The 21,578-nt window shown below is 33.3% G+C and overlaps 2 protein-coding genes across 2 annotated transcripts in view; one reads left to right on the top strand and one right to left on the bottom strand.

The window, feature by feature from the left end:
* The window catches only part of LOC150093155 (uncharacterized), a 62,585-nt gene extending 50,269 nt beyond the window's left edge, over positions 1-12,316 (top strand). The window contains exon 6 of the mRNA XM_090414165.1: positions 12,000-12,316. Within this exon, the coding sequence (XP_090270291.1) occupies positions 12,000-12,208 (209 nt within the window). The 3' untranslated portion in view covers positions 12,209-12,316. The remainder of the gene's footprint in view (positions 1-11,999) is intronic.
* The window catches only part of LOC150093154 (uncharacterized), a 349,981-nt gene that overhangs the window by 311,737 nt on the left and 16,666 nt on the right, over positions 1-21,578 (bottom strand). Inside the window, exon 2 of the mRNA XM_090413479.1 lies at positions 12,740-12,831. The gene's annotated coding sequence lies outside the window, so the exon portion shown is untranslated. The remainder of the gene's footprint in view (positions 1-12,739; positions 12,832-21,578) is intronic.

The following is a 21,578-nucleotide window of genomic DNA, read 5'->3' on the forward strand; positions in this document are numbered from 1 at the left end:
CAGGAAGTTAAAGAGGCAGTGAAGAAAAAGAAGAAAGCATATCAAAAGTTTCTGGCAAATAAGTCAGCTTGTGCTCTTGGAGAATACAGAGACAAATGTCAGAATGCTAAACACTGTGTAAAACTAGCTAAACAAAAGTCATGGGAGGACTTTGGCAAGAACATAGAAAATAAATATCAAGAAGTTGGTAAAATATTCTGGAGGTTGTTGAAGAAGCTTAGGGATGGAGGAAAGAGTGCTGTAAAAGGAGTTAGAGATGATAAAGGTGACATGAAACCGGGAGAAAAAGATATCCTTGAAGTATGGAGTAATTACTTTGAAAATTTGCTAAATGAAACAAGCAGTGATGACAGCACAATGATAAAAAAAACACTGACCAGGCATGCAGTCAGGAATACATATCCATATTTGAAGTAGAAAAAGCCATCAGAGGCTTGAAATGTGGAAAGACAGCAGGAGTAGATGATATTCGACCAGAAATGCTGAAGTATGGTGGTATAAAAGTCTTACAATGGCTGCACTGCATAGTTCAGAATGTCTAGACAGAGGGACGAATTCCCGATGATTGGAGTAGAGCTCTCATAGTACCCATATATAAAAAGGGAAATAAAACTGAATGTGAGAATTAAGAGGTATATCCCTACTGAGTGTTCCTGGTAAGATATATGAAAGTATACTTCAGAAACGGTTGAGAAGAATTGTGGAAGAAAAGCTTGGCGAAGAACAAGCTGGATTCAGGTCAAATAGAGGCTGTCAGGATCAAATCTTCACTTTATGACAAATAGTGGAGAAATCATGGGAATATAGCAAAGATCTGTATTTAAGTTTTGTCGATTTGGAAAAGGCATATGAGAAGGTGCCAAGAGAGAAGCTATTGAATACGCTACAGTTATATGGTGTCAATTGGGCATTATATCAAGCAGTACTTAGTCTTTATTTGAGTTGTAAGTCAGCAGTTAGAATTCAAGGAAGTACAGGAAGATGGTTTAATGTTAAATCTGGTATGAGACAAGGATGTACATTATCCTCTCTGTTATTCATTATCTATGTGGATCACATTATGAAGGAAAGTGGTATTAAACATGATATCAAAATTGGAGATGTTAATGTCAGCTCTTTGCTTTATGCGGACGATGTTATACTTCTATATAAATCCGCTACAAGTCTGCAAGATTCTCTGACTAAATTGAATAACTGTTGTAATAGATATGGTATGAAGGTCAGCAATAAAAAGACAATGAAAATAGGCAGAATCATTGAAAATGTCAACTATGTGAATGGAGAACCTGTGGAACAAGTAAAACATTTCAGCTACTTAGGCACGATTTTTAGTGAAGATGGTAAATTAAATATTTAAATAGACAACAGAATCAACAAAGCTGGTATGGTAGGAAGTCAATTGAATAAATTCATATGGAATAATAGAGAAATTGTCGGAACAGTAAATTAGCTGTATACAAGACAGTGCTCAAACTAGTTTTAACTTATGGATCTGAGAGCTGGGTCAGAAGTAATACACTTGACCAAAGACTAGACAGCAGATATGAGAGTCCTGAGAAAGATTATAGTCGTGAACAGATGGCATCAATGGCAATATCATATTAAAAACGAGGATATTAGGGAAGAACTTGACATTGTCAATATCCAGGAATGTGTTAGCAGAGCTAATCTCAGGTGGTATGGTCACTTAAACAGAATCGGCAAAGAGAGATTAGCAAAACAAGTGTTCTCTGCCAGTTGGCAGCAAAATGACCCAGAGGAAGACCAAGATATAGGTGGAAGACCAAGATATAGGTACAAAGTGCCTTAGACGATAGAAATATAAGATCTGGTAATGTTGGAGTCTTGACAAGTAGCAGACTGATTTGGGGGAAAATTTTAGATAGGAAGTTAGTAATGATGTAAATTTTTCATGTAGTACTATCATATCCTGTACATCCCTTGAGGGTACATGGCAGGAATTTGATGATGAGATGTTGGTAAATAACAAAACTATATCTGATGGGGAAATTTGAATGTTTGAAACATTATCTACAAAATGCATCGAATTTTTTAAATAAGAGTCTAATAATAATTAGTCATAATGTCTACTTTGGGGATGTGTCTTGGAATGATGGCATAATTAAATTCTTTATTTAAAACTGGAGCTTCTATATTGTAAGATTATAGTTCAAAAAATTTAATACAAATTTATTAGAATTCCAGAAGATTCCATTTTTGTGAACACCATTGTATAGATGCTAGAATTTTTCTGACAGTCTATATTTACAATCTCTGTCTATTTTTGAGCCATTCTTTGAATGTATACTATCTATGGCATTTCAGGATATTTGTATGTATTTGAGGATAAAGAATGAATCTGTTTCTATTGAGAAGTTAATTTAGTTAAATCTCATAACAGAGAACAGTTGATACATACCAAGAGATGGATTGTTTAAAACTTCCTTTAGATTTTTTAGTTATTATACAATTAAGGCAACAAAAATATAAAAGTAAAAAAAATAATCCAAATTAAAAAAAAAAAAGTATATACCCTTAAAAGACCTTTTGCGTACTCTTAGGGATACACAGTCCGCGCGGTTAGCCTAGTGGCTTTGCGCTTCGCAACCATATGCCTGGGGAAGGAGTGTCCTAGGTTCGATTCCCGTCTACAACGTGAGGAGCTTAAGGATCTTCCTCAGCCATAGCCAAGTTAGCCGGTCTTGGGCGTGGGCAGCAGGGTTTTTTCCGCCAGTTTATCTGGGGTTTTTCATCCTGCAAGCAGGCAAACCGGCCCCGTGAACACACAGGTTACAGTCATAAATACTTACGGCAAGGAAGGCAACGGGAAACCACCTTGCTCATAATCATCTCTCCCTAGAATGGTAGCATATAGCTACCCTCCCGCGGCCGTATGGCAGATGGGAACCAGAAGAAGAAGGGATACACATACCACACTTTGGTAAACACTTCCCTAGAGATGGCTGATATAAGGAGCTTAAAAAAAATAAACACCTGGGATAAACATTGTGGTACTTGGATGCAATGTATTGACTATTGCAGTATTGTTTTTAGTTGTTTAATAGATAAGAGAACTATAGAAGGAATGCTCATCTTGTATAAAGGGTAGCCTTTATACAAGATGTAATGCAAGCAAAAAAAAAAAAAATGCTGCTAACAACAGTGGACTACATGTCTAAAATTTCCTAAATTTGGGGTATGTATTGTCCATGGGTTTGGGGATCATTCTTCAAGTGATCAAATATGACCACTCGAAGGATGCTCATCTTCTTGGGAATACAGCTGCTGTGCTTTTGCCTGCATTGATATTCATTTGCCATTTATTTTTTGAACCAGCATTCTAGTTCTAAGATTTCTTTTTGTATTTTTCAGTTGCTGGTTTGTGTCAGAGAGAGCAGATCATTATTGCAGTGTTGTTTGTGTATAAGACCATCATGGTGGTGACTGTGTGTAGGATGTCAGCCACATAAATTAGGACTACTCATTATCATCTGTTTTCCTAAGTGTGTGTGTGGGGGGGGGGGACTGCTGTGAGTTTGCATTTGAACAAACTCATACCTTGCAGCTTTGCTCAGAGTTTATTTGCTGAGATAGGATTTGATGAGTCTGACCTAACTGAAAGAGAAATACATTGGATTTATGTGGCACTAATAATATAAAAATGAAAACCAATTAGTTTCACCACAGATACTTGTGGCTGTTTCTGGGTCAGGATGAACAAAAAATATAATGATAGGCTAACACGAACTATAACATCACTAAAATACAGAACATGTAGTAACCTTTACACTGTAAGTTGAAATGTGGAAGCTGGCACAGGTTAGTTATTGTTCAGTGATCTGTGCAAGATAATTGACTGAAAATTTAAAGTCTGGCAAAAAAGATCTGAGTGATTTCCAAATATCACACAGAATCATCCTTTGGATACTTTGGTCATTCATTCACAAGGTACATTCAAGAGGAACCAAGGAATGATCCTTTGTGATATTTGGAAATCGCTCATTAGCTCTTTCTACACGTCAGACTTAATTACCATAAGTAATTAAAAAGTTGTAGAAATTTAAAGTATTTGAAAAGGCACAACATCAAATACCAGCTGTTAACACTTGTAGAAAATATTCAAGAAGAATGCAAGAGGGGTTCTTATCAATACTTGAGGTAGAAAGTGCTATCAAAAACTTGAAATGTGGAATGGCAGCTGGAGTAGATATTCATCTATGCAGGTATAAAAGTTTTGGCTGTGCTGCATAATTCAGCTCTAGTCAGAATGTCAAATCATCCATTTATAAAACTTAATGTGAAAATTACAGAGGCATTTCTCTACTGATTGTTTCTAGTTATGATTTTTACAAGTATTCTTCAGAAACATCATCATCATCAAATTCCTGCCATGTACTCTCAAGGGATGTACAGGATATGATAGTACTACATGAAAAATTTACATCATTACTAACTTCCTATCTACAATTTTCCTCCAAATCAGTCTGTTACTTGTCAAGACTCCAACATTACCAGATCTTATATTTCTATCGTCTAAGGCACTTTGTACGGTATCAATCCAATTATATCTTGGTCTTCCTCTGGGTCATTTTGCTGCCAACTGGCAGAGAACACTTGTTTTGCTAATCTTTCTTTGCCCATTCTGTTTAAGTGACCGTACCACCTGAGATTAGCTCTGCTAACACACATTCCTGGATGTTGACAATGTTATGTTCTTCCCTAATATCCTCGTTTTTAATATGATATTGCCATTGATGCCATCTGTTCATGCCTATAATCTTTCTCAGGACTCTCATATCTGCTGTCTAGTCTTTGGTCAAGTGTTTTACTTCTGACCCAGCTCTCAGATCCATAAGTTAAAACTAGTTTGAGCACTGCCTTGTATAGCTAATTTACTGTTCCGACTAATTTCTCTCTTATTCCATATGAATTTATTCAATTGACTTCCTACCATACCAGCTTTATTGATTCTGTTGTCTATTTCCATATTTAATTTACCATCTTCACTAAAAATCGTGCCTAAGTAGCTGAAATGTTTTACTTGTTCCACAGGTTCTCCATTCACATAGTTGACATTTTCAATGACTCTGCCTATTTTCATTGTCTTTTTATTGCTGACCTTCATACCATATCTATTACAACAGTTATTCAATTTAGTCAGAGAATCTTGCAGACTTGTAGCGGATTTATATAGAAGTATAACATCGTCCGCATAAAGCAAAGAGCTGACATTAACATCTCCAATTTTGATATCATTTTTAATACCACTTTCCTTCGTAATGTGATCCATATAGATAATGAATAACAGAGAGGATAATGTACATCCTTGTCTCACACCAGATTTAACATTAAACCATCTCCCTGTACTTCCTTGAATTCTAATTGCTGACTTACAACTCAAATAAAGACTAAGTACTACTTGATATAATGCCCCATTGACACCATATAACTGTAGCGTATTCAATAGCTTCTCTCTTGGCACCTTCTCATATGCCTTTTCCAAATCGACAAAACTTAAATACAGATCTTTGTTATATTCCCATGATTTCTCCACTATTTGTCATAAAGTGAAGTTTTGATCCTGACAGCCTCTATTTGACCTGAATCCAGCTTGTTCTTCACCAAGCTTTTCTTCAACAATTCTTCTCAACCGTTTCTCAAGTATACTTGCATATATCTTACCAGGAATACTCAATAGGGATATATAGAAATAAACTGAATGTAATTCTCACATTCAGTTTATTTCCCTTTTTATATATCGGTACTATGAGAGCTCTACTCCAATCATCGGGAATTCGTTCCTCTGTCCAGGCATTCTGAACTATGCAGTGCAGCCACCGTAAGACTTTTATACCACCATACTTCAGCATTTCTGGTTGAATATCAACTACTCCTGCTGTCTTTCCACATTTCAAGCCTCTGATGGTTTTTTTCTACTTCAAATATTGATATGTATTCCTGACTGCATGCCTGGTCTTTTTTTTTTTTTTTTTTTGTGCTGTTATCACTGCTTGTTTCATTTAGCAAATTTTCAAAGTAATTACTCCATACTTCAAGGATATTTTTTTCTCCCGTTTTCATTTCACCTTTATCATCTGTATCTCCTTTTACAGCACTCTTTCCTCCATTCCTAAGCTTCTTCAACAACCTCCAGAATATTTTGCCACCTTCTTGATATTTATTTTCCATCTTCTTGCCAAAGTCCTTCCATGACTTTTGTTTAGCTAGTTTTACACAGTGTTTAGTTTTCTTACATTTGTATCTGTATTCTCTAAGAGCACAAGCTGACTTATTTGCCAGGAACTTTTGATATGCTTTCTTCTTTTTCTTCACTGCCTCTTTAACTTCCTGTGTCCACCATAGAGTTCTAATTTTTCTATCCTTGTAGACAACTTCACCACATGCCTTTCTAGCTGAATCAATCAGGGTTTTCTTCAAGGCTTGCACTGAATCTCCAAGGTTTGGTTCCTGTTCTCAAACTCTTTCATTTTTTTTCATGAATAATATTTGTGTATTTTAGTCTACAGTTCACATCTGATAGCTGCTCAATTTTTATTCGCTTTAAAACTTTCTTACATGTCATTCTTTTCAATACGAAATTCAATTTTATCCTGCTCAAGACTAAATAGTGATCACTTCCAATTTCAAATCCTCTGTACACTCTGGTGTCCTGCACCAGGGAGAAAATATCACTATCAACAATAACATCTCCATGTGAATTTTTGCACATTTTTATGTTGGAACATGATGTTAGTAATAACCAGTAGTGTCCTGAGCAGAAATCCAACAGGTATTTGCCATTATTATTAGCTTTGCTCTTTTCTCCAAATTTTCCCAAAACATTTTTGTATGTCTGACAATCACTTCCTCCTCTGCTGTTTAGATCCCCAAGGATCAACTTTTCCTTTTTCATTGTGTCAGTAGCTTTCTCTAGAGCCTCAAAAAATTCCTCCACTTCTACTAAGGTAGACTGTGGGACCATTCTGTGGGACCATAGGCACAAATAAGTCTCATTGTCCAATTCCCCATTCTGATATTTGCCCACATCACTCTACTTGAGACTGCCTGCCAATCACGAAGATTAGCCTCGTATTTTGTGTTGAATACTATGGCTACTCCTTCTTTTCCTTGATTGTCATTTCCTGAATATAACATTTTGTATTTATTGCTCAGAAAGATCTCGCCAGTTTTTGTCTCTTTTTTTTTTTTTCGGTCACCCCTATTATGTCGATCTGGTACTTATTTAATTCCTCTGCTAGCTCCATTTCTTTTCCATTCGGGCTTCTTATGTTGATAGTACCGATCTTTAACTCTATCGATGTTAAGTTGGGGTGTGTTTTCAGTTTTGTTCCAGTAGCTGACTTTTCGCTGTTCACCCTGGTTCCCTGGTGAAAACAACGGGGACCTTGTTTAACTGGGTGATGCCCCAGGTGGCATGAAATTTTGTCATGTTGTACTATCATTTTGTATTTTGGTTTAACCAATAGGAATACAATTTGGTCGACTAAATCCCAAATTGCCAGCCCATCCTCATTCATTCAGTATCCTGGTAGATACCCAACAGGGGGTGCACCACGAGAAGTTGAGGATTAGACATTTGGTCAGAAGCCCTGGTCGGTTCTCCGCATTCCTTTAAAGGCCATGTGGAGGTCTCCTCTCAGTTATACAGCTTTGACCCTTGAGAAACAGCTAAGGAAAATTATAGAAGAGAAAATTTAGAGAGAGTTGTCCTGGCATCTGACAATTGGCTTGGATTAGGGTCAAATATGCATTGTGAGGGATCAAATTTTTTACTTTAAGATAAATAGTTAAGTAATCAAAATGTTATATATGGGGTAAATGGGATATTGGGCAATGCATGATCTATATTTAAGTTCAATTCAGCAGTTGGAAATGAAAGAGGAACAGGAAAATAGTTTAACATGAAATCAGCTGCTAAGCAATGGTATATGCTCTCTCTCCTCTCCTGCTCATTATCGGCATGGATCATATTTGAAGGAAAGTAGCAATAAACATGAAATCAAAATTAGAGATATTAATCTGAGTTCTGGTATTGTTATACTTTGAAATAAATCCTGCTGTAACAGATTTAGTGTGAAAATTTGTGGTTTGTCAGAGAATGAGTTCAAAGAAAAGTATGGCAATCATTATGTATATGATGGTAAGTGCTTGGTGAAATGTTTAGCAGGCCTCATGTAATAAGTCTTCAGAATTCATGATAATGCCTGTGTAATAATAATAATAATATGATGATGAAAATGGAAAACATTATGGCATTCTTAGTGGTGAACCTATAAAACAAATAAATTTCAGCTGTTTAGGCACGGTATTTTCCCAATTTTTCTGAATTTTATACTTTGCATCTTATGCTTGCCTACCAAATTTTAAATGACTCTTTGCAATTTGAACTTGTAGCTCCACTCACTTGCCCACCTTATAGTCTGTTCAGATTCTCCTGTAAGGCCACAACATATGCTTGACTGCTAGTTGTTCTCCCCAACTTGGCATCATCTGTAAGTAGCTGCATATTTCCATTTAAATCCTTTGAAATATCATTACTATACAAGTTAAACAATAAGGGCTCACAAACAGATCTCTGCTGTATACACCTGTAATGACTTTCCTCCTTTGAAATGCGACATCTTCCCTCCCAATACACAACTTGTTGATACCCACCTGACAGCCAATTGCTTATCCATCACTAATCTGGTACCTAACCCATCTGTTCCAATATAGTTACCAACTTGTGTGTCAGTTTATCAAAGATGCAAAATCTAAGCATACCACTTTATATCATCTCCCTTTTCTAGTGCATTTGCTACCTTGTAGTGCATAAGTAAATTGGTAAAGCATGACCTCCTCTTAACAAACCCATGTTGATTGGTAAAGCATAATCTCCCCTTAACAAACTCATGCCAACCATCACATGTAGAGAATACTGCTATTACTGGTTCTGTATCCTAGATCTCACTACAACTCCAGATATACAGATTAGCCTATATGTAGCCTGAGTCCTATTACTACCTTTGTGAAACAGTTTTATTTTTAGCAAGACTTGTTAAATAGATATGCTATGGCTGCTATAACTCCTTGGAAATTCCTTTAAGACATGCAGTGATATATCACAGGTTCTGTTGTCTATTTGACATCGAGTTTACTAAATTCCTCGTATACCTCTTGCTTGCTCACCATCAGTCAATCCACTCCAATTCTCTATACACTGAAGCTTCTCATGTGACAGCTATGAGAATGAAATGCCCTAATGAATTGCTCATCAACTGTATCTTCTGCAGAAGTGACTAGTCTACTAATTTGATCCATTAGTATCATCTTGTCATAATCATTCTTTCTTCTACTTGTCACCTATTGAAACTAATATTTTTCTTGGCCTGATTGGTTAATTTCTATTCATGTCCTTACCAAGCAAATCACCTTCCTAGTCTGCTCTTTGTATTCTTTATGCATTGGATTATTATTGTTACTATGTTTAATGTACTATCTCTACAGTATCTGCTTCTTTCAATTTGCATGCTTAATTTCTTCACTCATCCATTTTACATCTGCCTTATTCAACCTTTTTTTTATCTTTGAAATACATTCATACTTTGTTCCTGTTAACCTTCTCTCTGTGTACAAATATTTAACGTTAACCATGTACAGGGGTGTAATTACACTCCATGCATTTTCAATGCAAAATGTAAAGAAAAAACTTTGGCATAAAACTTCCAGCATATATTAGAATGCCAATCATAGTATAGATTTCATCAGTATCATACCAAATACGAGGTCGTTTGCATTGCTATGCAAACGACCTCGTATTTGGTATGATACATTTCTGGATACATCGTAATGATCTCTGGCTTTTCTATTAGTTTCACACACAATCACATTTATAATTGTTTCAGGAATTATTTGTTTGAAACAGTCCATTGCAGAGCATAGATTTTGAGTTAGTATTGCTCTGGCAATTCCTTCTCTTTCTCAAAATACCTGAAAGTCAGGAACTTTATGTACATCAGAAGGAACATTGGTCCATCTTCTGTTCATTTTTGAGTTTCTATTCAGATACACAACAACATTTTCCAGGATATTCTGAGCAGAAGAACCAACAGCTGAAGCATCCACAGTAGCTATAGATTCCGCATTTGCTTCTTCTTCTCTTAGTTTTTCATCTAACTGTGGTATATATTCTTCAGCAACATCGTCAAAAGCTTAGAAATCGCCATCAAAACATTGTTTTCTAATTTCACATCTGAATCATCATCATCGCTTGGCATATCTGATGAAGCAACTGACAACACTTCCTTTAAAAGATTTCTCAACTTGGAACTGGTATGACATCTTTTTCTTCCTGTCATAATTATCTAAAATATCCACAGAAAAAAAAAATTATAAAAACTACAACAAAAAATAACCATCAGAAAACACAAAACAAACTTAGTAGCAATAAGTAGTAATAAAATAAGCAGTAATGAAGAAAAACAGCAATAAACACAGCAGATAATAGTTCGTAATTAGCAAGACAATATCAAATATGAAAACCATAAACACTTACCACTAATTCAGTAAACAATATATCTTACTTCTTTGTGAAATGCAAACAAAGACTGAACTGAAACTGCATCAAATCATTTTAGAGATACTGAAATTACATAACAGCGTACACCAGTAAGCTGAACAAAAAATGACAAAAAACGAAGAAAAATATACATGCCCATACAAGAATCATATATAGTTCCAAAGCTAATATGTTAGCAAAGCAAAAAATATATATTTCAGGCAACAGGATTAAATACAAAACAAACTATGGAAAAATACTAATGCAGCTGCTACATTCAAATTCATCGATTTCAATGAAATTTTTTTCCAGTTGTGTGTGAAACATATCACAGATAGCATTCCTAAGAAAACTTTGGAAATTTTCCATTCGGCAACTTTTTATTTACGTTTTTATTAGCCTGGGGTGTGTTTACACCCCTGTACACAGAAAGAAGGTTAAATAGCTCTTGATCACTGCCCAAGCAGAATTTATCTAATTTCTGAACTTCTCATTCCATGCTCTAGCTCCAGAAGCTGTCTCCTAAGCTTCATTATCAGTGGCTTATAGTTCCATATATCTTTTCCTAATAGAAATCTTGATATGTGATCTTCATGAAGCAGTCACCTAGCCACTGCCCAGGTGATAACTTCATGATCACTCTTGCCAACTGGAAGGAAATGTGACACTCAATTTGCATTTTATTGAAGTGTGAATTTACTCCATTCCATTGGATTATCTTAATGACTTTAAGCTGGTGAATTAGGTTTCATCTTGAATCCTTTTTCCAATAAAAAGATCTAATTATAGTGAAAGAAGGGTAAACATTATTTTCATCATTTCAATTGGTTTTACCAATGAAAATGGAATTAATAATGGATGAAAAAAAAAAAAATCGTTCATTCATCAGGAGGAAGTGTTCCGGTGGCTAAATGTACATCACATCAGTGACCTGAAGGAATTCTGCCTACTCCCTTTGGGGAATAAAAAGGCTTTAAAGGAGGAGGACAGTTAGATTAATTATTTTTAAAGAAAATACTAACTACATATACTCAAGACAACTTCAGGGTAATGTAATATCATATTTTGAGAAGAATGTAAGTCAATAAAAAAAAGATGGGCTTACCCAGATAGGCATGGGTGTTTTTTAACTAAATAATGGGCAGTTAGTTTCTGACATTTTAATAAAATTATTTGGAGGAAGGCTGAGGAGATGTCAGTCTATATTAGATATTTCAGAAAGATTTAGAAAGATATAAATCTAAAATCGTTATTAGGAATTTAGTAATAATGTAAACTTATCAGGTAGTACTTTCATGGTATCCTCTACACTCCTCGAGGATACATATCAGAAATTCATAATGACCTTTAGGTTATTTTATTTATTTTCTATTTGGCATGAATGTATATTCTTTCAAAGAAATGAATATTTGAATGTGTTCTTATTTTATTCTTCTCCTAGTGTACTTGGTGCTTGTTGCAATTCTGGCATGTTTAGCAGTTGCAGCAGTAATTTGCAGTCTTGTATATATTGTAATGCGCTTACGAGTGGTCCAAGCCCTGAGGAGGCGGCTGCATGTTCAAGTAGATGATGAGGTTCTGCTTGGTCAGGAGGAAGAGGAAGACGATTATGAGGGAGAAGACAGAAGGCTTGCCAACCCAATAGCCTAACAGTTGAAAGGTGGTTTAATTGTGATATATTTTTACACATATTACAAACCCTGCACTGCCATACTTAAGAAAAGTTTTAATAGAAAATGTTGTTTTGCAGTACTGATCAGTAATAAGATAGCTGTTTGGCACACTTATAATAATTAATTATCAAAGTGGCAGCTGAGATTTGATCCCCTTTTTTGATGGATCGATTAAGTTGTAATAATTTAAATAAGAACATACATACATACAGATTATGGCATTTAAAATCTACACATAAATAAGAAATTATTTTAGTGTAGTTTTATTTTATTTATTTATTTATTGTTATTATTATTTAATTTATTTACTTTCTCCATTTGTCCAATATGGTTTTATAAAATACAGTGGACTTACTTAATGAACACTTTGGACTACGAAATTTCAACTAACAATTTACTTTCTATACCATCTTTCAGTTCATCTAACAAAATTTTGCTGCATAATAAAATTACTATGAATTAAAAGGAATAATTTTCAGTGATTTTACATAAAAAACAACTTAGTTACCTGAAATTATGTGTCAGCCAATCATGGCATGGTACATCAGTTGAGCTCATTTTAACATAGATTTTCTTCCTTTTATCTCCTCTTTCTGTTGTCTGTTTCCACATAGTAAATGTTAGACTTTGCATTCAGTAAATTTACTAGTTTTTTTTTTTATTTATTTTTACAGATATTATTGCTTACTATTACTCATTAGAAGAAGTCACATTGTGCATCTTTTAAGTGACCTCATCTTAGTAATACTATAGTATTACTAAGGAGTGTAGTGATATAATATTTAATTGTTTACTGAACTTTCTATTTATTAATTTATAAATCACATTAAAGTTACAGTTTCTTAGGATGGATATATCTGGATTTTGAAGAGTTTGAACAGATTATCTTATTTTCTTTTAAAATAATAGTTCACATTACATTATGAACATTTTACATAACAAATTACCTCATGAAATCAGTTTCATTATGGAGGAGTCTACTGTGGTACCATTTCTTAACAGTGATTTCTGAAGGAAAATAGGACATTACTTGAAAACACAAAAATTAATTTAGTTCATTCATTTCTTTTCATCCTCCCACCACCACCACGACAGAAAACTGAAATATAATGCCGTGTAGGATTCATGATATCAGTCATGATTTTAATATTGGTATTTCAGTATTTTTAAATTATGAAACTGGGATACTGGTATTAATATCAGTATTCCAAAAACAAACATTTTCTAATACATTTTGATGATTAGGTGCATACATTATTTATGATTTGCTTTCATCTTGTATCCCCCTCTATGAAATATGGAGTTTTGATGCTGTGTACCATTGCAATTTTCTAGCTATTTCAGAATTTATTTTTTTATTTTCAAAGAACTGGTGTGAGCTTTCCCAAGCTCATCACTGCTTGTAAGTTAGTATGGTGATAATTATGCTATTCTCATAACTATTTTTAGCTATAATACATATTGTGGTATGCAATGGCAGTTTCTTAAATATCCACCTACCTGCTGATTTTTTTATGTCAGTGCCCTTCTTCACCCTCCCCTGCATCATCAGTGGATATTGAGAAGTTAAAACTTCTCAGTGTCTGTTTTCAAATGGACACTGGGGAGGTGAAACCACTGGCATTTTGGAGCTACTGCTCCAAAACGCCAGGTTTTCAATAATTATTAGCTGTGATAATGTTTTTTTTTATTTTTATAGTTTTGCAAATTGAAGAAAATTTTGTGTTTGTGCATGCCATTTACAATTAACTAGATAAGGTTTTGTGGTCATATTAAAAATGATAATTTTTCTATTCAGATAACAATCTGAATTCCATTGTCTGTTAATATGCTAATACTGCTACTTACCACTACCGTGATATTGATTGACATGGAAGTATGGCATTGCTGTGGTGTTGTGAACTATAATTTGTGCCTTGGTACAAACTTGTGTGTTGTATACTTCTAAAAGTGCACTTGCAAACTCATTTTCCTGTAAATTTATTAGAACACCTTTACTCTGGTGTTATAATGTTATGTAGGTAATAACGTGTAGATCTTCCTCATATCAAGGTAAACTGATTGTTAAATACTTCCTATATATATATTATGCACCCTATTAATAAAAGCTGAATAAATAAATAAATATATTTATTTATACACATATAGAGCAGTATTTTTGAAAAATTACTTGCCTAGTAGAGAGCTAGTCTTAATATAACCTATCCACTAGGACACTTTCTGTGACTAGTTTTTGTTACTAAGTATTTCACATATTGTTGCATATAATTTTTGTTGTTGTTGACACTTAATTTGACCTAACTGATAGCAATATAGTTATAAAGGTAATTACAATATTAATTTATTGTAATAAACATAAATTGCAGCTTTAAAATGGTGAAGAAAAGAATCAGGTTTGATTTATACAAATATGTGCAAAACTGCTATTAGTTTTAGAATAATAGAGGCTATTTATCAAATTGTATATATAACTGAAATTAGTTTTTAAAAAGAAAATGGTATATATTAAAAGAAATGTTTTAATTGTGCTACAAATATAGTAAAATGTTAGTGTTTGACAAATAAGTAAATAAAGTTCCAAGATTACATTCAAGATAATATCCTCAGTTAGAGCTATGTTACTAAGAGTATTTCTTGTGGTCAAAGATATGACTTATGACAGAAGTGTCTCTTTCATGGAGTAAATCATGTGTTAGCATGATATTATACATTAACCACAAGAAATTTATTAGTGTGAGAAAATGTTTTTATTATTCATGGATGAACTTTAAGAAGGGAGGAAAAAAAAAAGAAATTAAGAGAGAGTTTTTTTGTATTGAATGTATGCCAAAGCAGAGCGTATATTTTTGCATTGTAATGTGATGTAGTATGCCTTTGGTACATAATATTTGGCTCACTTAATGTTTTACATTATCCTTATTGATAAATAGCACAAATATGAAATAACTACGAATATGTGAAAGCACAGGAAAACTGCCAAACAAGTATTCATATTCCCTTCCTTTTGTGACCCTGCTACATATTTATTACTCGGAATCATGTTGGTTGATGACTATGTTTTATAACGATTATAACTATGGTGGTGGTCAAACTATTTTTAACTATTTTTATCAAATTAAACAGTGGTAACTATGACATCACAGGCCATTCGTGGCACAGTTACAATTGCTTAGTTGCATAGTTAAAAATGGTATAATGTAGCAGGGTCACAAAAGGAAGGGCATATATATATATATATATATATATATACTTTATTATACAATGAAACCTGCGGAGAATTCATGACTAAACAAACACGCGTAATAACCACAGTAATAAGTTTTAATAAGTAAATATATCATCCTAAGTATCTTAGGACATCGTCAGTACAGTTAATTTAAACAATACTAGGAATAACATACAGTTAGGGCTCATGATTACAATTGAATCCCAATATGCATGCAGTAACGTGTTATAGAATTAAATTAAAATATAACTGCAGGGGGGGGGGGAACATTAAAATAAGATAACATATATATGTATAAAAAAATTATTTTACACAATTTTGTATGACAATTTCCCATACTTTAGGAATAGCAAGAACGTCATTACAGTTTATATTTGGTCTGTGAAGTAGGGCTTCAGCACTTTCTTTATATAAAAATCTATTTATATAAAAAATATATAAAAAATCTATGTAAAAGTTTGTTCTTTTCCCAATGGATCCTATGGTTTAGGTTTTCAACTCCGTGTTTGAGCAAGGCCAGATTTCTGTGGTTTGATAAGATGGATATGGTCTTGATGTTCTGAAATGTGTTTATGAACAGATCTACCTGTCTGTCCATAATAAGACAGTTTACAGGAGCATGGAACCTCGTACATGCCAGGTAGCATCAGAGGTGAGAGTTTGTCTTTAGGAGAAGGTAAGTTATAGATCTGGTTGTTGGGTTTGTAGGTAGTAGAAAGTTTGTATTTCTTCATAATTTTTGAAAGACATTCGGAGATGCTTTTGACATAAGGTATGGGAATCCTATGGCCTTGTTCTTGTCTAGGTTGATGTGTGGGGGAGAAGTGGCTGATGATTTTTTGAGTTGTTTTAAGATTGTATCCATTTAGTATGACTGTATTTTTTATTATTTCCAATTCTTGGTTTAGAGATTCTTCAGAATAGCAGAATCTGTGTGCTCTGGTTACTAATGATTTAATGATGCCAAATTTCTGAGATGGATGATGAGCAGAAGAATTGTGAATGTAGCGACCTGAAAATGTCAGCTTATGATAAACAGAAGTGAAGATGGAACCATCTTCTTTTCTTTGGATGTGTAAATCCAGAAAGGAGATACCCTGTGGAGATTATTTTTCTAGTGTAAATTTGATGTGAGGATGAAGAAGGTTTATTTTATCTAGAAACAGGTGTAATTCTTGTTCCGAATGACAGACAGCATCGACATATCGTAGCCAAATTTTTGGTTTGGGTTTAAACGTGAAAATTTTATCTAACCTTCTCCATCTTCACATAGGCCACTCAGCCTCATCAATTAAAAATTCCACAGAGTTTCACACAAAAATAAAAGACATTCAACTGTTGGAAACTGACATGCTAATTAGCTTCGGCATTGTCTCCCTCTTCACTAATATTCCCCATAAGGAAACGGTAGACTTGTTAACTCAAATATTTTCCATCTGATATTGAATTATTCAAATTTGTTATTACGTCTGATTACTTCACTTGGAAAGAAAAAAATTACAGCAAGAGGAAGGACCAGCAATGAGGTCTCCCTTATCGCCAGACTTAGCAAACCTGTTTCTAGAATACCTTGAAGAAAAAATTTTCACGTTTAAACCCAAACCAAAAATTTGGCTACGATATGTCGATGACGTCTTTGCTGTCTAGGGTCATTCGGAACAAGAATTGCACCTGTTTCTAGATAAAATAAACCTTCTTCATCCTTGCATCAAATTTATGCTAGAAAAAGAATCTGCACAGGGTATCTCCTTTCTGGATTTACACATCCAAAGAAAAGATGTTTTCATTCTCCACTTCTGTCTATCACAAGCCAACATTTTCAGGTCGCTACATTCACAATTCTTCTGCTCATCATCCATCTCAAAAATTTGGCATCATTAAATCATTAGTAACCAGAGCACACAGATTCTGCTCCTCGGAAAAATCTCTAAACCAAGAGTTGAAAATAATCAAAAATACACCCATGCTTGAATGAATACAATCTTAAAACAACTCAAAAAATCATCAGTCACTTCCCCATACATCAACCTAGACAAGAACAAGCCCATACCTTATGTCAAAGACATCTCCAAACGTTTTTCAAAAATTATGAAGAAATACAAACTTGCTACTACCTACAAATCCATCAACCAGATCTATAACTTATTACCTTCTCCTAAATACAAACTCTCACCTCTGATGCTACCTGGCATGTACGAGGTTCCATGCTCCTGTAAACTGTCTTACTATGGGCAGACAGGTAGATCTGTTCATAAATGCATTTTGGAACATCAAGACCATATCCATCTTATCAAACCACAGAAATCTGGCCTCACGCAACACTGAGTTGAAAACCCAAACCATGGGATCCATTGGGAAAAGACCAAAACTTTTACATAGATTTTTATATAAAGAAAGTGCTGAAGCCCTACTTCACAGACCAAATCTAAACCGTAATGACGTTCTTGCTATTCCTAAAGTATTGGAAATTGTCATACAAAATTATGTAAAATAATATATATATATATATTTATAATCTTATTTGAATGTAATTTTTTTTTCCTCTCCAGTTATATTTTAATTTAATTCTATAACACACTACTGCACATATATTGGGATTCCATTACTGTGGTTATTATATATGTTTGTTTAGTCATATATATACTTATTTGACTGTTTTTCTGTAAGCCACATGCTTATACAGTAGTATTGTTATGTTGTCTATTTATTCAGTATCTCTGGGACAACAATTTAAAATAATTTTTCATTTTCACGTAAGTTGATTGTAGGTTGTTTTATTTATATTGTTATGTGTAAGTTAAGAGTGTCAGGTTTATTTTGGAAATCTAGTAGTTATTCAAATCTTTTTTAAGTCTTTCCTTTATTGCCTTTTATTGTTAAGTCCCTTTTTTGTTGGTTAGTTGTTATTGTATCTTAATATGGCTGAGATAAGATTAATTATATTTTTTTCTTTTAATTTTAATGAGGAGAAAGGAATTATATTACTATTTTTGTCAATTCTAACCTTTAATTGTAGTGCAACGTGTACATTTCTGTTATTTTTTTTTGTCCTTTTTTATCTACCCTTGTAACTTTTTGATAAAATATATGTTGGATCTTCTGTTGCCTATTTAAGTAACAAAGAGCATAATTTTTTTTTTCACTTCTTGTTTATTAAAATACTACTACTAGTAACAACATCAGGTTTTCACTATTTATGTACTTTGTATCATATTCTGAATTCAAAAGTACATTGCTTTTTAAGTAATTATTCTAGTTGCATTTGCTTATGGCAGCAATATGCAAACTGTTTGTTCATTTCAGAAGATATTTTCTTGTATTTTATTTTATTTTTTTTATTGTATCCTAAATTTTGTTAAATTAAAATTGTTTTAAGTACAGTAGTTTCTCAGAAATTCAGTTTGTCTTCATAACCTTATTGCAAAGTTCTTCTGTTAATCAGGAAATGGTATATATCCCACCGAATATTAGGATTTATTAACATATGTTATTTAATTCAGTTAGGATTAAATAATGTTTTGTTTTCTTTTAGTTTTGTTAACATAAGTGTTATATTATGCATTATTTGTATATTTAATGAAATCATCTTTATCCAGGAAAATATCCATATTAAAAGTTTAAATAATTGGTTGAATAATCACAGAATGGATATTTAAAATAGCTTTTTTAATCTTCTTCTTACAAAAGTTATTCTAGAGTATTTCTCAAACTGTATAGTCCAGTGCAGTAAGAAAAGCTTTCATCCACTCCTCCTTTCTGGTTTATGTTAGAATTTATTTTATTCTAAAAGAAAAGACTATTTTTGTAAGAAACAAATAGCTTTACCCATGTATCAAGGTAATGACCATTGTAATTATGAGGATAAGGTACTGGGATAGCCAACAGTTATCTGAAACTCTTAAAACTTACAGTGCAGATCCTTTTGAGAAAATGGACGGGAATACATTATTAGCAGTCTTTCTAAAGCTGTTTTTAAATAAGACATGGGCAATGTTTGGTGATGCTGGTTGTTTATGATGTCTGAGTGAAACTTGAATGCTCCATATTTGAGAAATGTTGTACTCATAATCCTTATATTTGTAACTTAATTGTGCATATTGAGACTACTCCTTTTATTCAGTATCTGAGAAATCTGCAAACTTGTGAATTGTCTCCTTTAAAAAAGATTATAATCACAAGCAGTAGGTGTTGTGAGACATCTTCCTTAGCATAGCATGATTAAGTATAAATGTGTGAAAAATTACACAGGAAGAGGTTGTAACTATAGGATTGGGTGTTCTACCAATGTCAACAGAACTTTCATCACCACTCATAGCAGTTTTCCTCAAGATATTCATTGCTGAAAATTCATGCCTATGGATCCAAAAAACAATACAATATTAACATCACTTTTCCAAACAAAGTTGATATACATTGCCTTCATTAAAGGCACATTTTTTTTGTCCAAGACACATGACTTCTGTTTTGATTTTGGGTTGTAGTTTCTAATTCATTAAAGCTGATTATGGAGTTTGTACAATACATATCTAATTTCATTGATAGACTTCCATGTTTGTTTGTTTGTTTTGTGTGTGTGTGTGTTATATTTAAATACAGGTAGTTCCTGACTATATGAGTTAATTTGGTCTTAGTATGTGCTCATAAAGTCTCATTTCCCATGATGTTAAAAACAGGGGTTATGTTCTTTAGCAAAATTGGATCAGTAATGTTAAATAAAGGTTCAGCAAAACAATAATATATGCTAAGCAATGATTTATTTATCCAAAGAAATGAAAACGTAGCCTTTAAAATTAAACAAATTATAAGAGTTGTTTGTTTCCATGAGTTATTTTGTCTCCAAGACAGATAAATTTCACAATAGCATATATAAACATTTTTTTTAAAATTTGTAGCAACTTGTAGTGCATTCAAAATTTGAATCTCATGAGTCGAAAAACTCTCATGTTTTCTGTGTATTCAAATGCTTTGTCAAACCCCTTGAGAGTGAAGGAATGACCAGCAGTTTTAGCTATTAAATCTCTTCTTCCTCATCTCCTTCAGATTTTGTCATTTCAAGGAGGTCTTCATTTGTGAGCTCTCTCCATTGTATGCTTTGAAGCAGATCAGTGACATCAGTTATAGAAATATCTAGAAGCAATGTTAGCAACTGCTTCTGTTTCGTTAGTACAAGACAGTGCTGTAGTACAGAGTACTATGTTGCATTTATTTGTGCTGTTGAGCATTTTTTTCCTGCAATTAATGTTCATATTTTCAATTTTGTTCATACTTGGAAAAAAAAAAAAAAGGAACTTGTAAAGTGGGAGCTGTCTGTACATCTACAACCTGAATACTATTGCTCTGTTCATTGCTTCTAGTCTGTAGGCATTTCATAAACATCTGCCTTTGAAAAATTTTTTCCAAGCTTCACACAGAATTACATAGCACATCTATGTCTTATAAAGTATACAGAATATTATCCACTACTGCTAATAATTGTTTTGTAGAACAGCTAAGAAACACATACACAATACACTGGAAAAAAAGAAAAAAAAACAACTGTTGCATTACTGATGCAAGAAGTGTGAAGTTACTAGTTTATATATGCCCTTTATTGATAAATGACACCTTAACTGTGCAGTGTTGTCAGTCTTGCTACTTTTCAAATATCCAATGTATTTCAGCTGTTTTGGATGGAATAAGAAAGTGAAGGGAGTAAAACAAAATGCATAATTATTGTAGGATGCATGTTATTTCCTCAAGAAGTTTTTTCTTGATTTGCATGACTCACTGAAATGTCCTGCATTAAAATGTAGTACTTGCAAAATAGTTGAGAAGATTAAAATTTACATCCTTTCTCCTGGAAATTAGATGTCTTAACCTCATCAGTTTGCAATACTCTTAGCATTATTCATATGTTTATCTATTTTTACAAGAACTGACATCCACCGATGAATGCTTACTCTTCTAAAGTAGCTGCCTGCGGGTGCCCCACATTCCTATTCTTGGATTATTCTAAACTTTAAAAAAAATTTACTTACATTTATTTATTATTATTACATTTTAATTTATGTTGTATAACATAAAATGTATTAATTTTTAACAAAATGTCTACTTTACATCTCTCCCTGAGGATTATAATCCT

Source organism: Typopeltis vanoorti, chromosome 24, assembly GCF_054136105.1.
Source record: "Typopeltis vanoorti isolate ZY-2024b chromosome 24, IOZ_Tvanoo_1.0, whole genome shotgun sequence".
Lineage (NCBI taxonomy): Eukaryota > Metazoa > Arthropoda > Arachnida > Uropygi > Thelyphonidae > Typopeltis > Typopeltis vanoorti.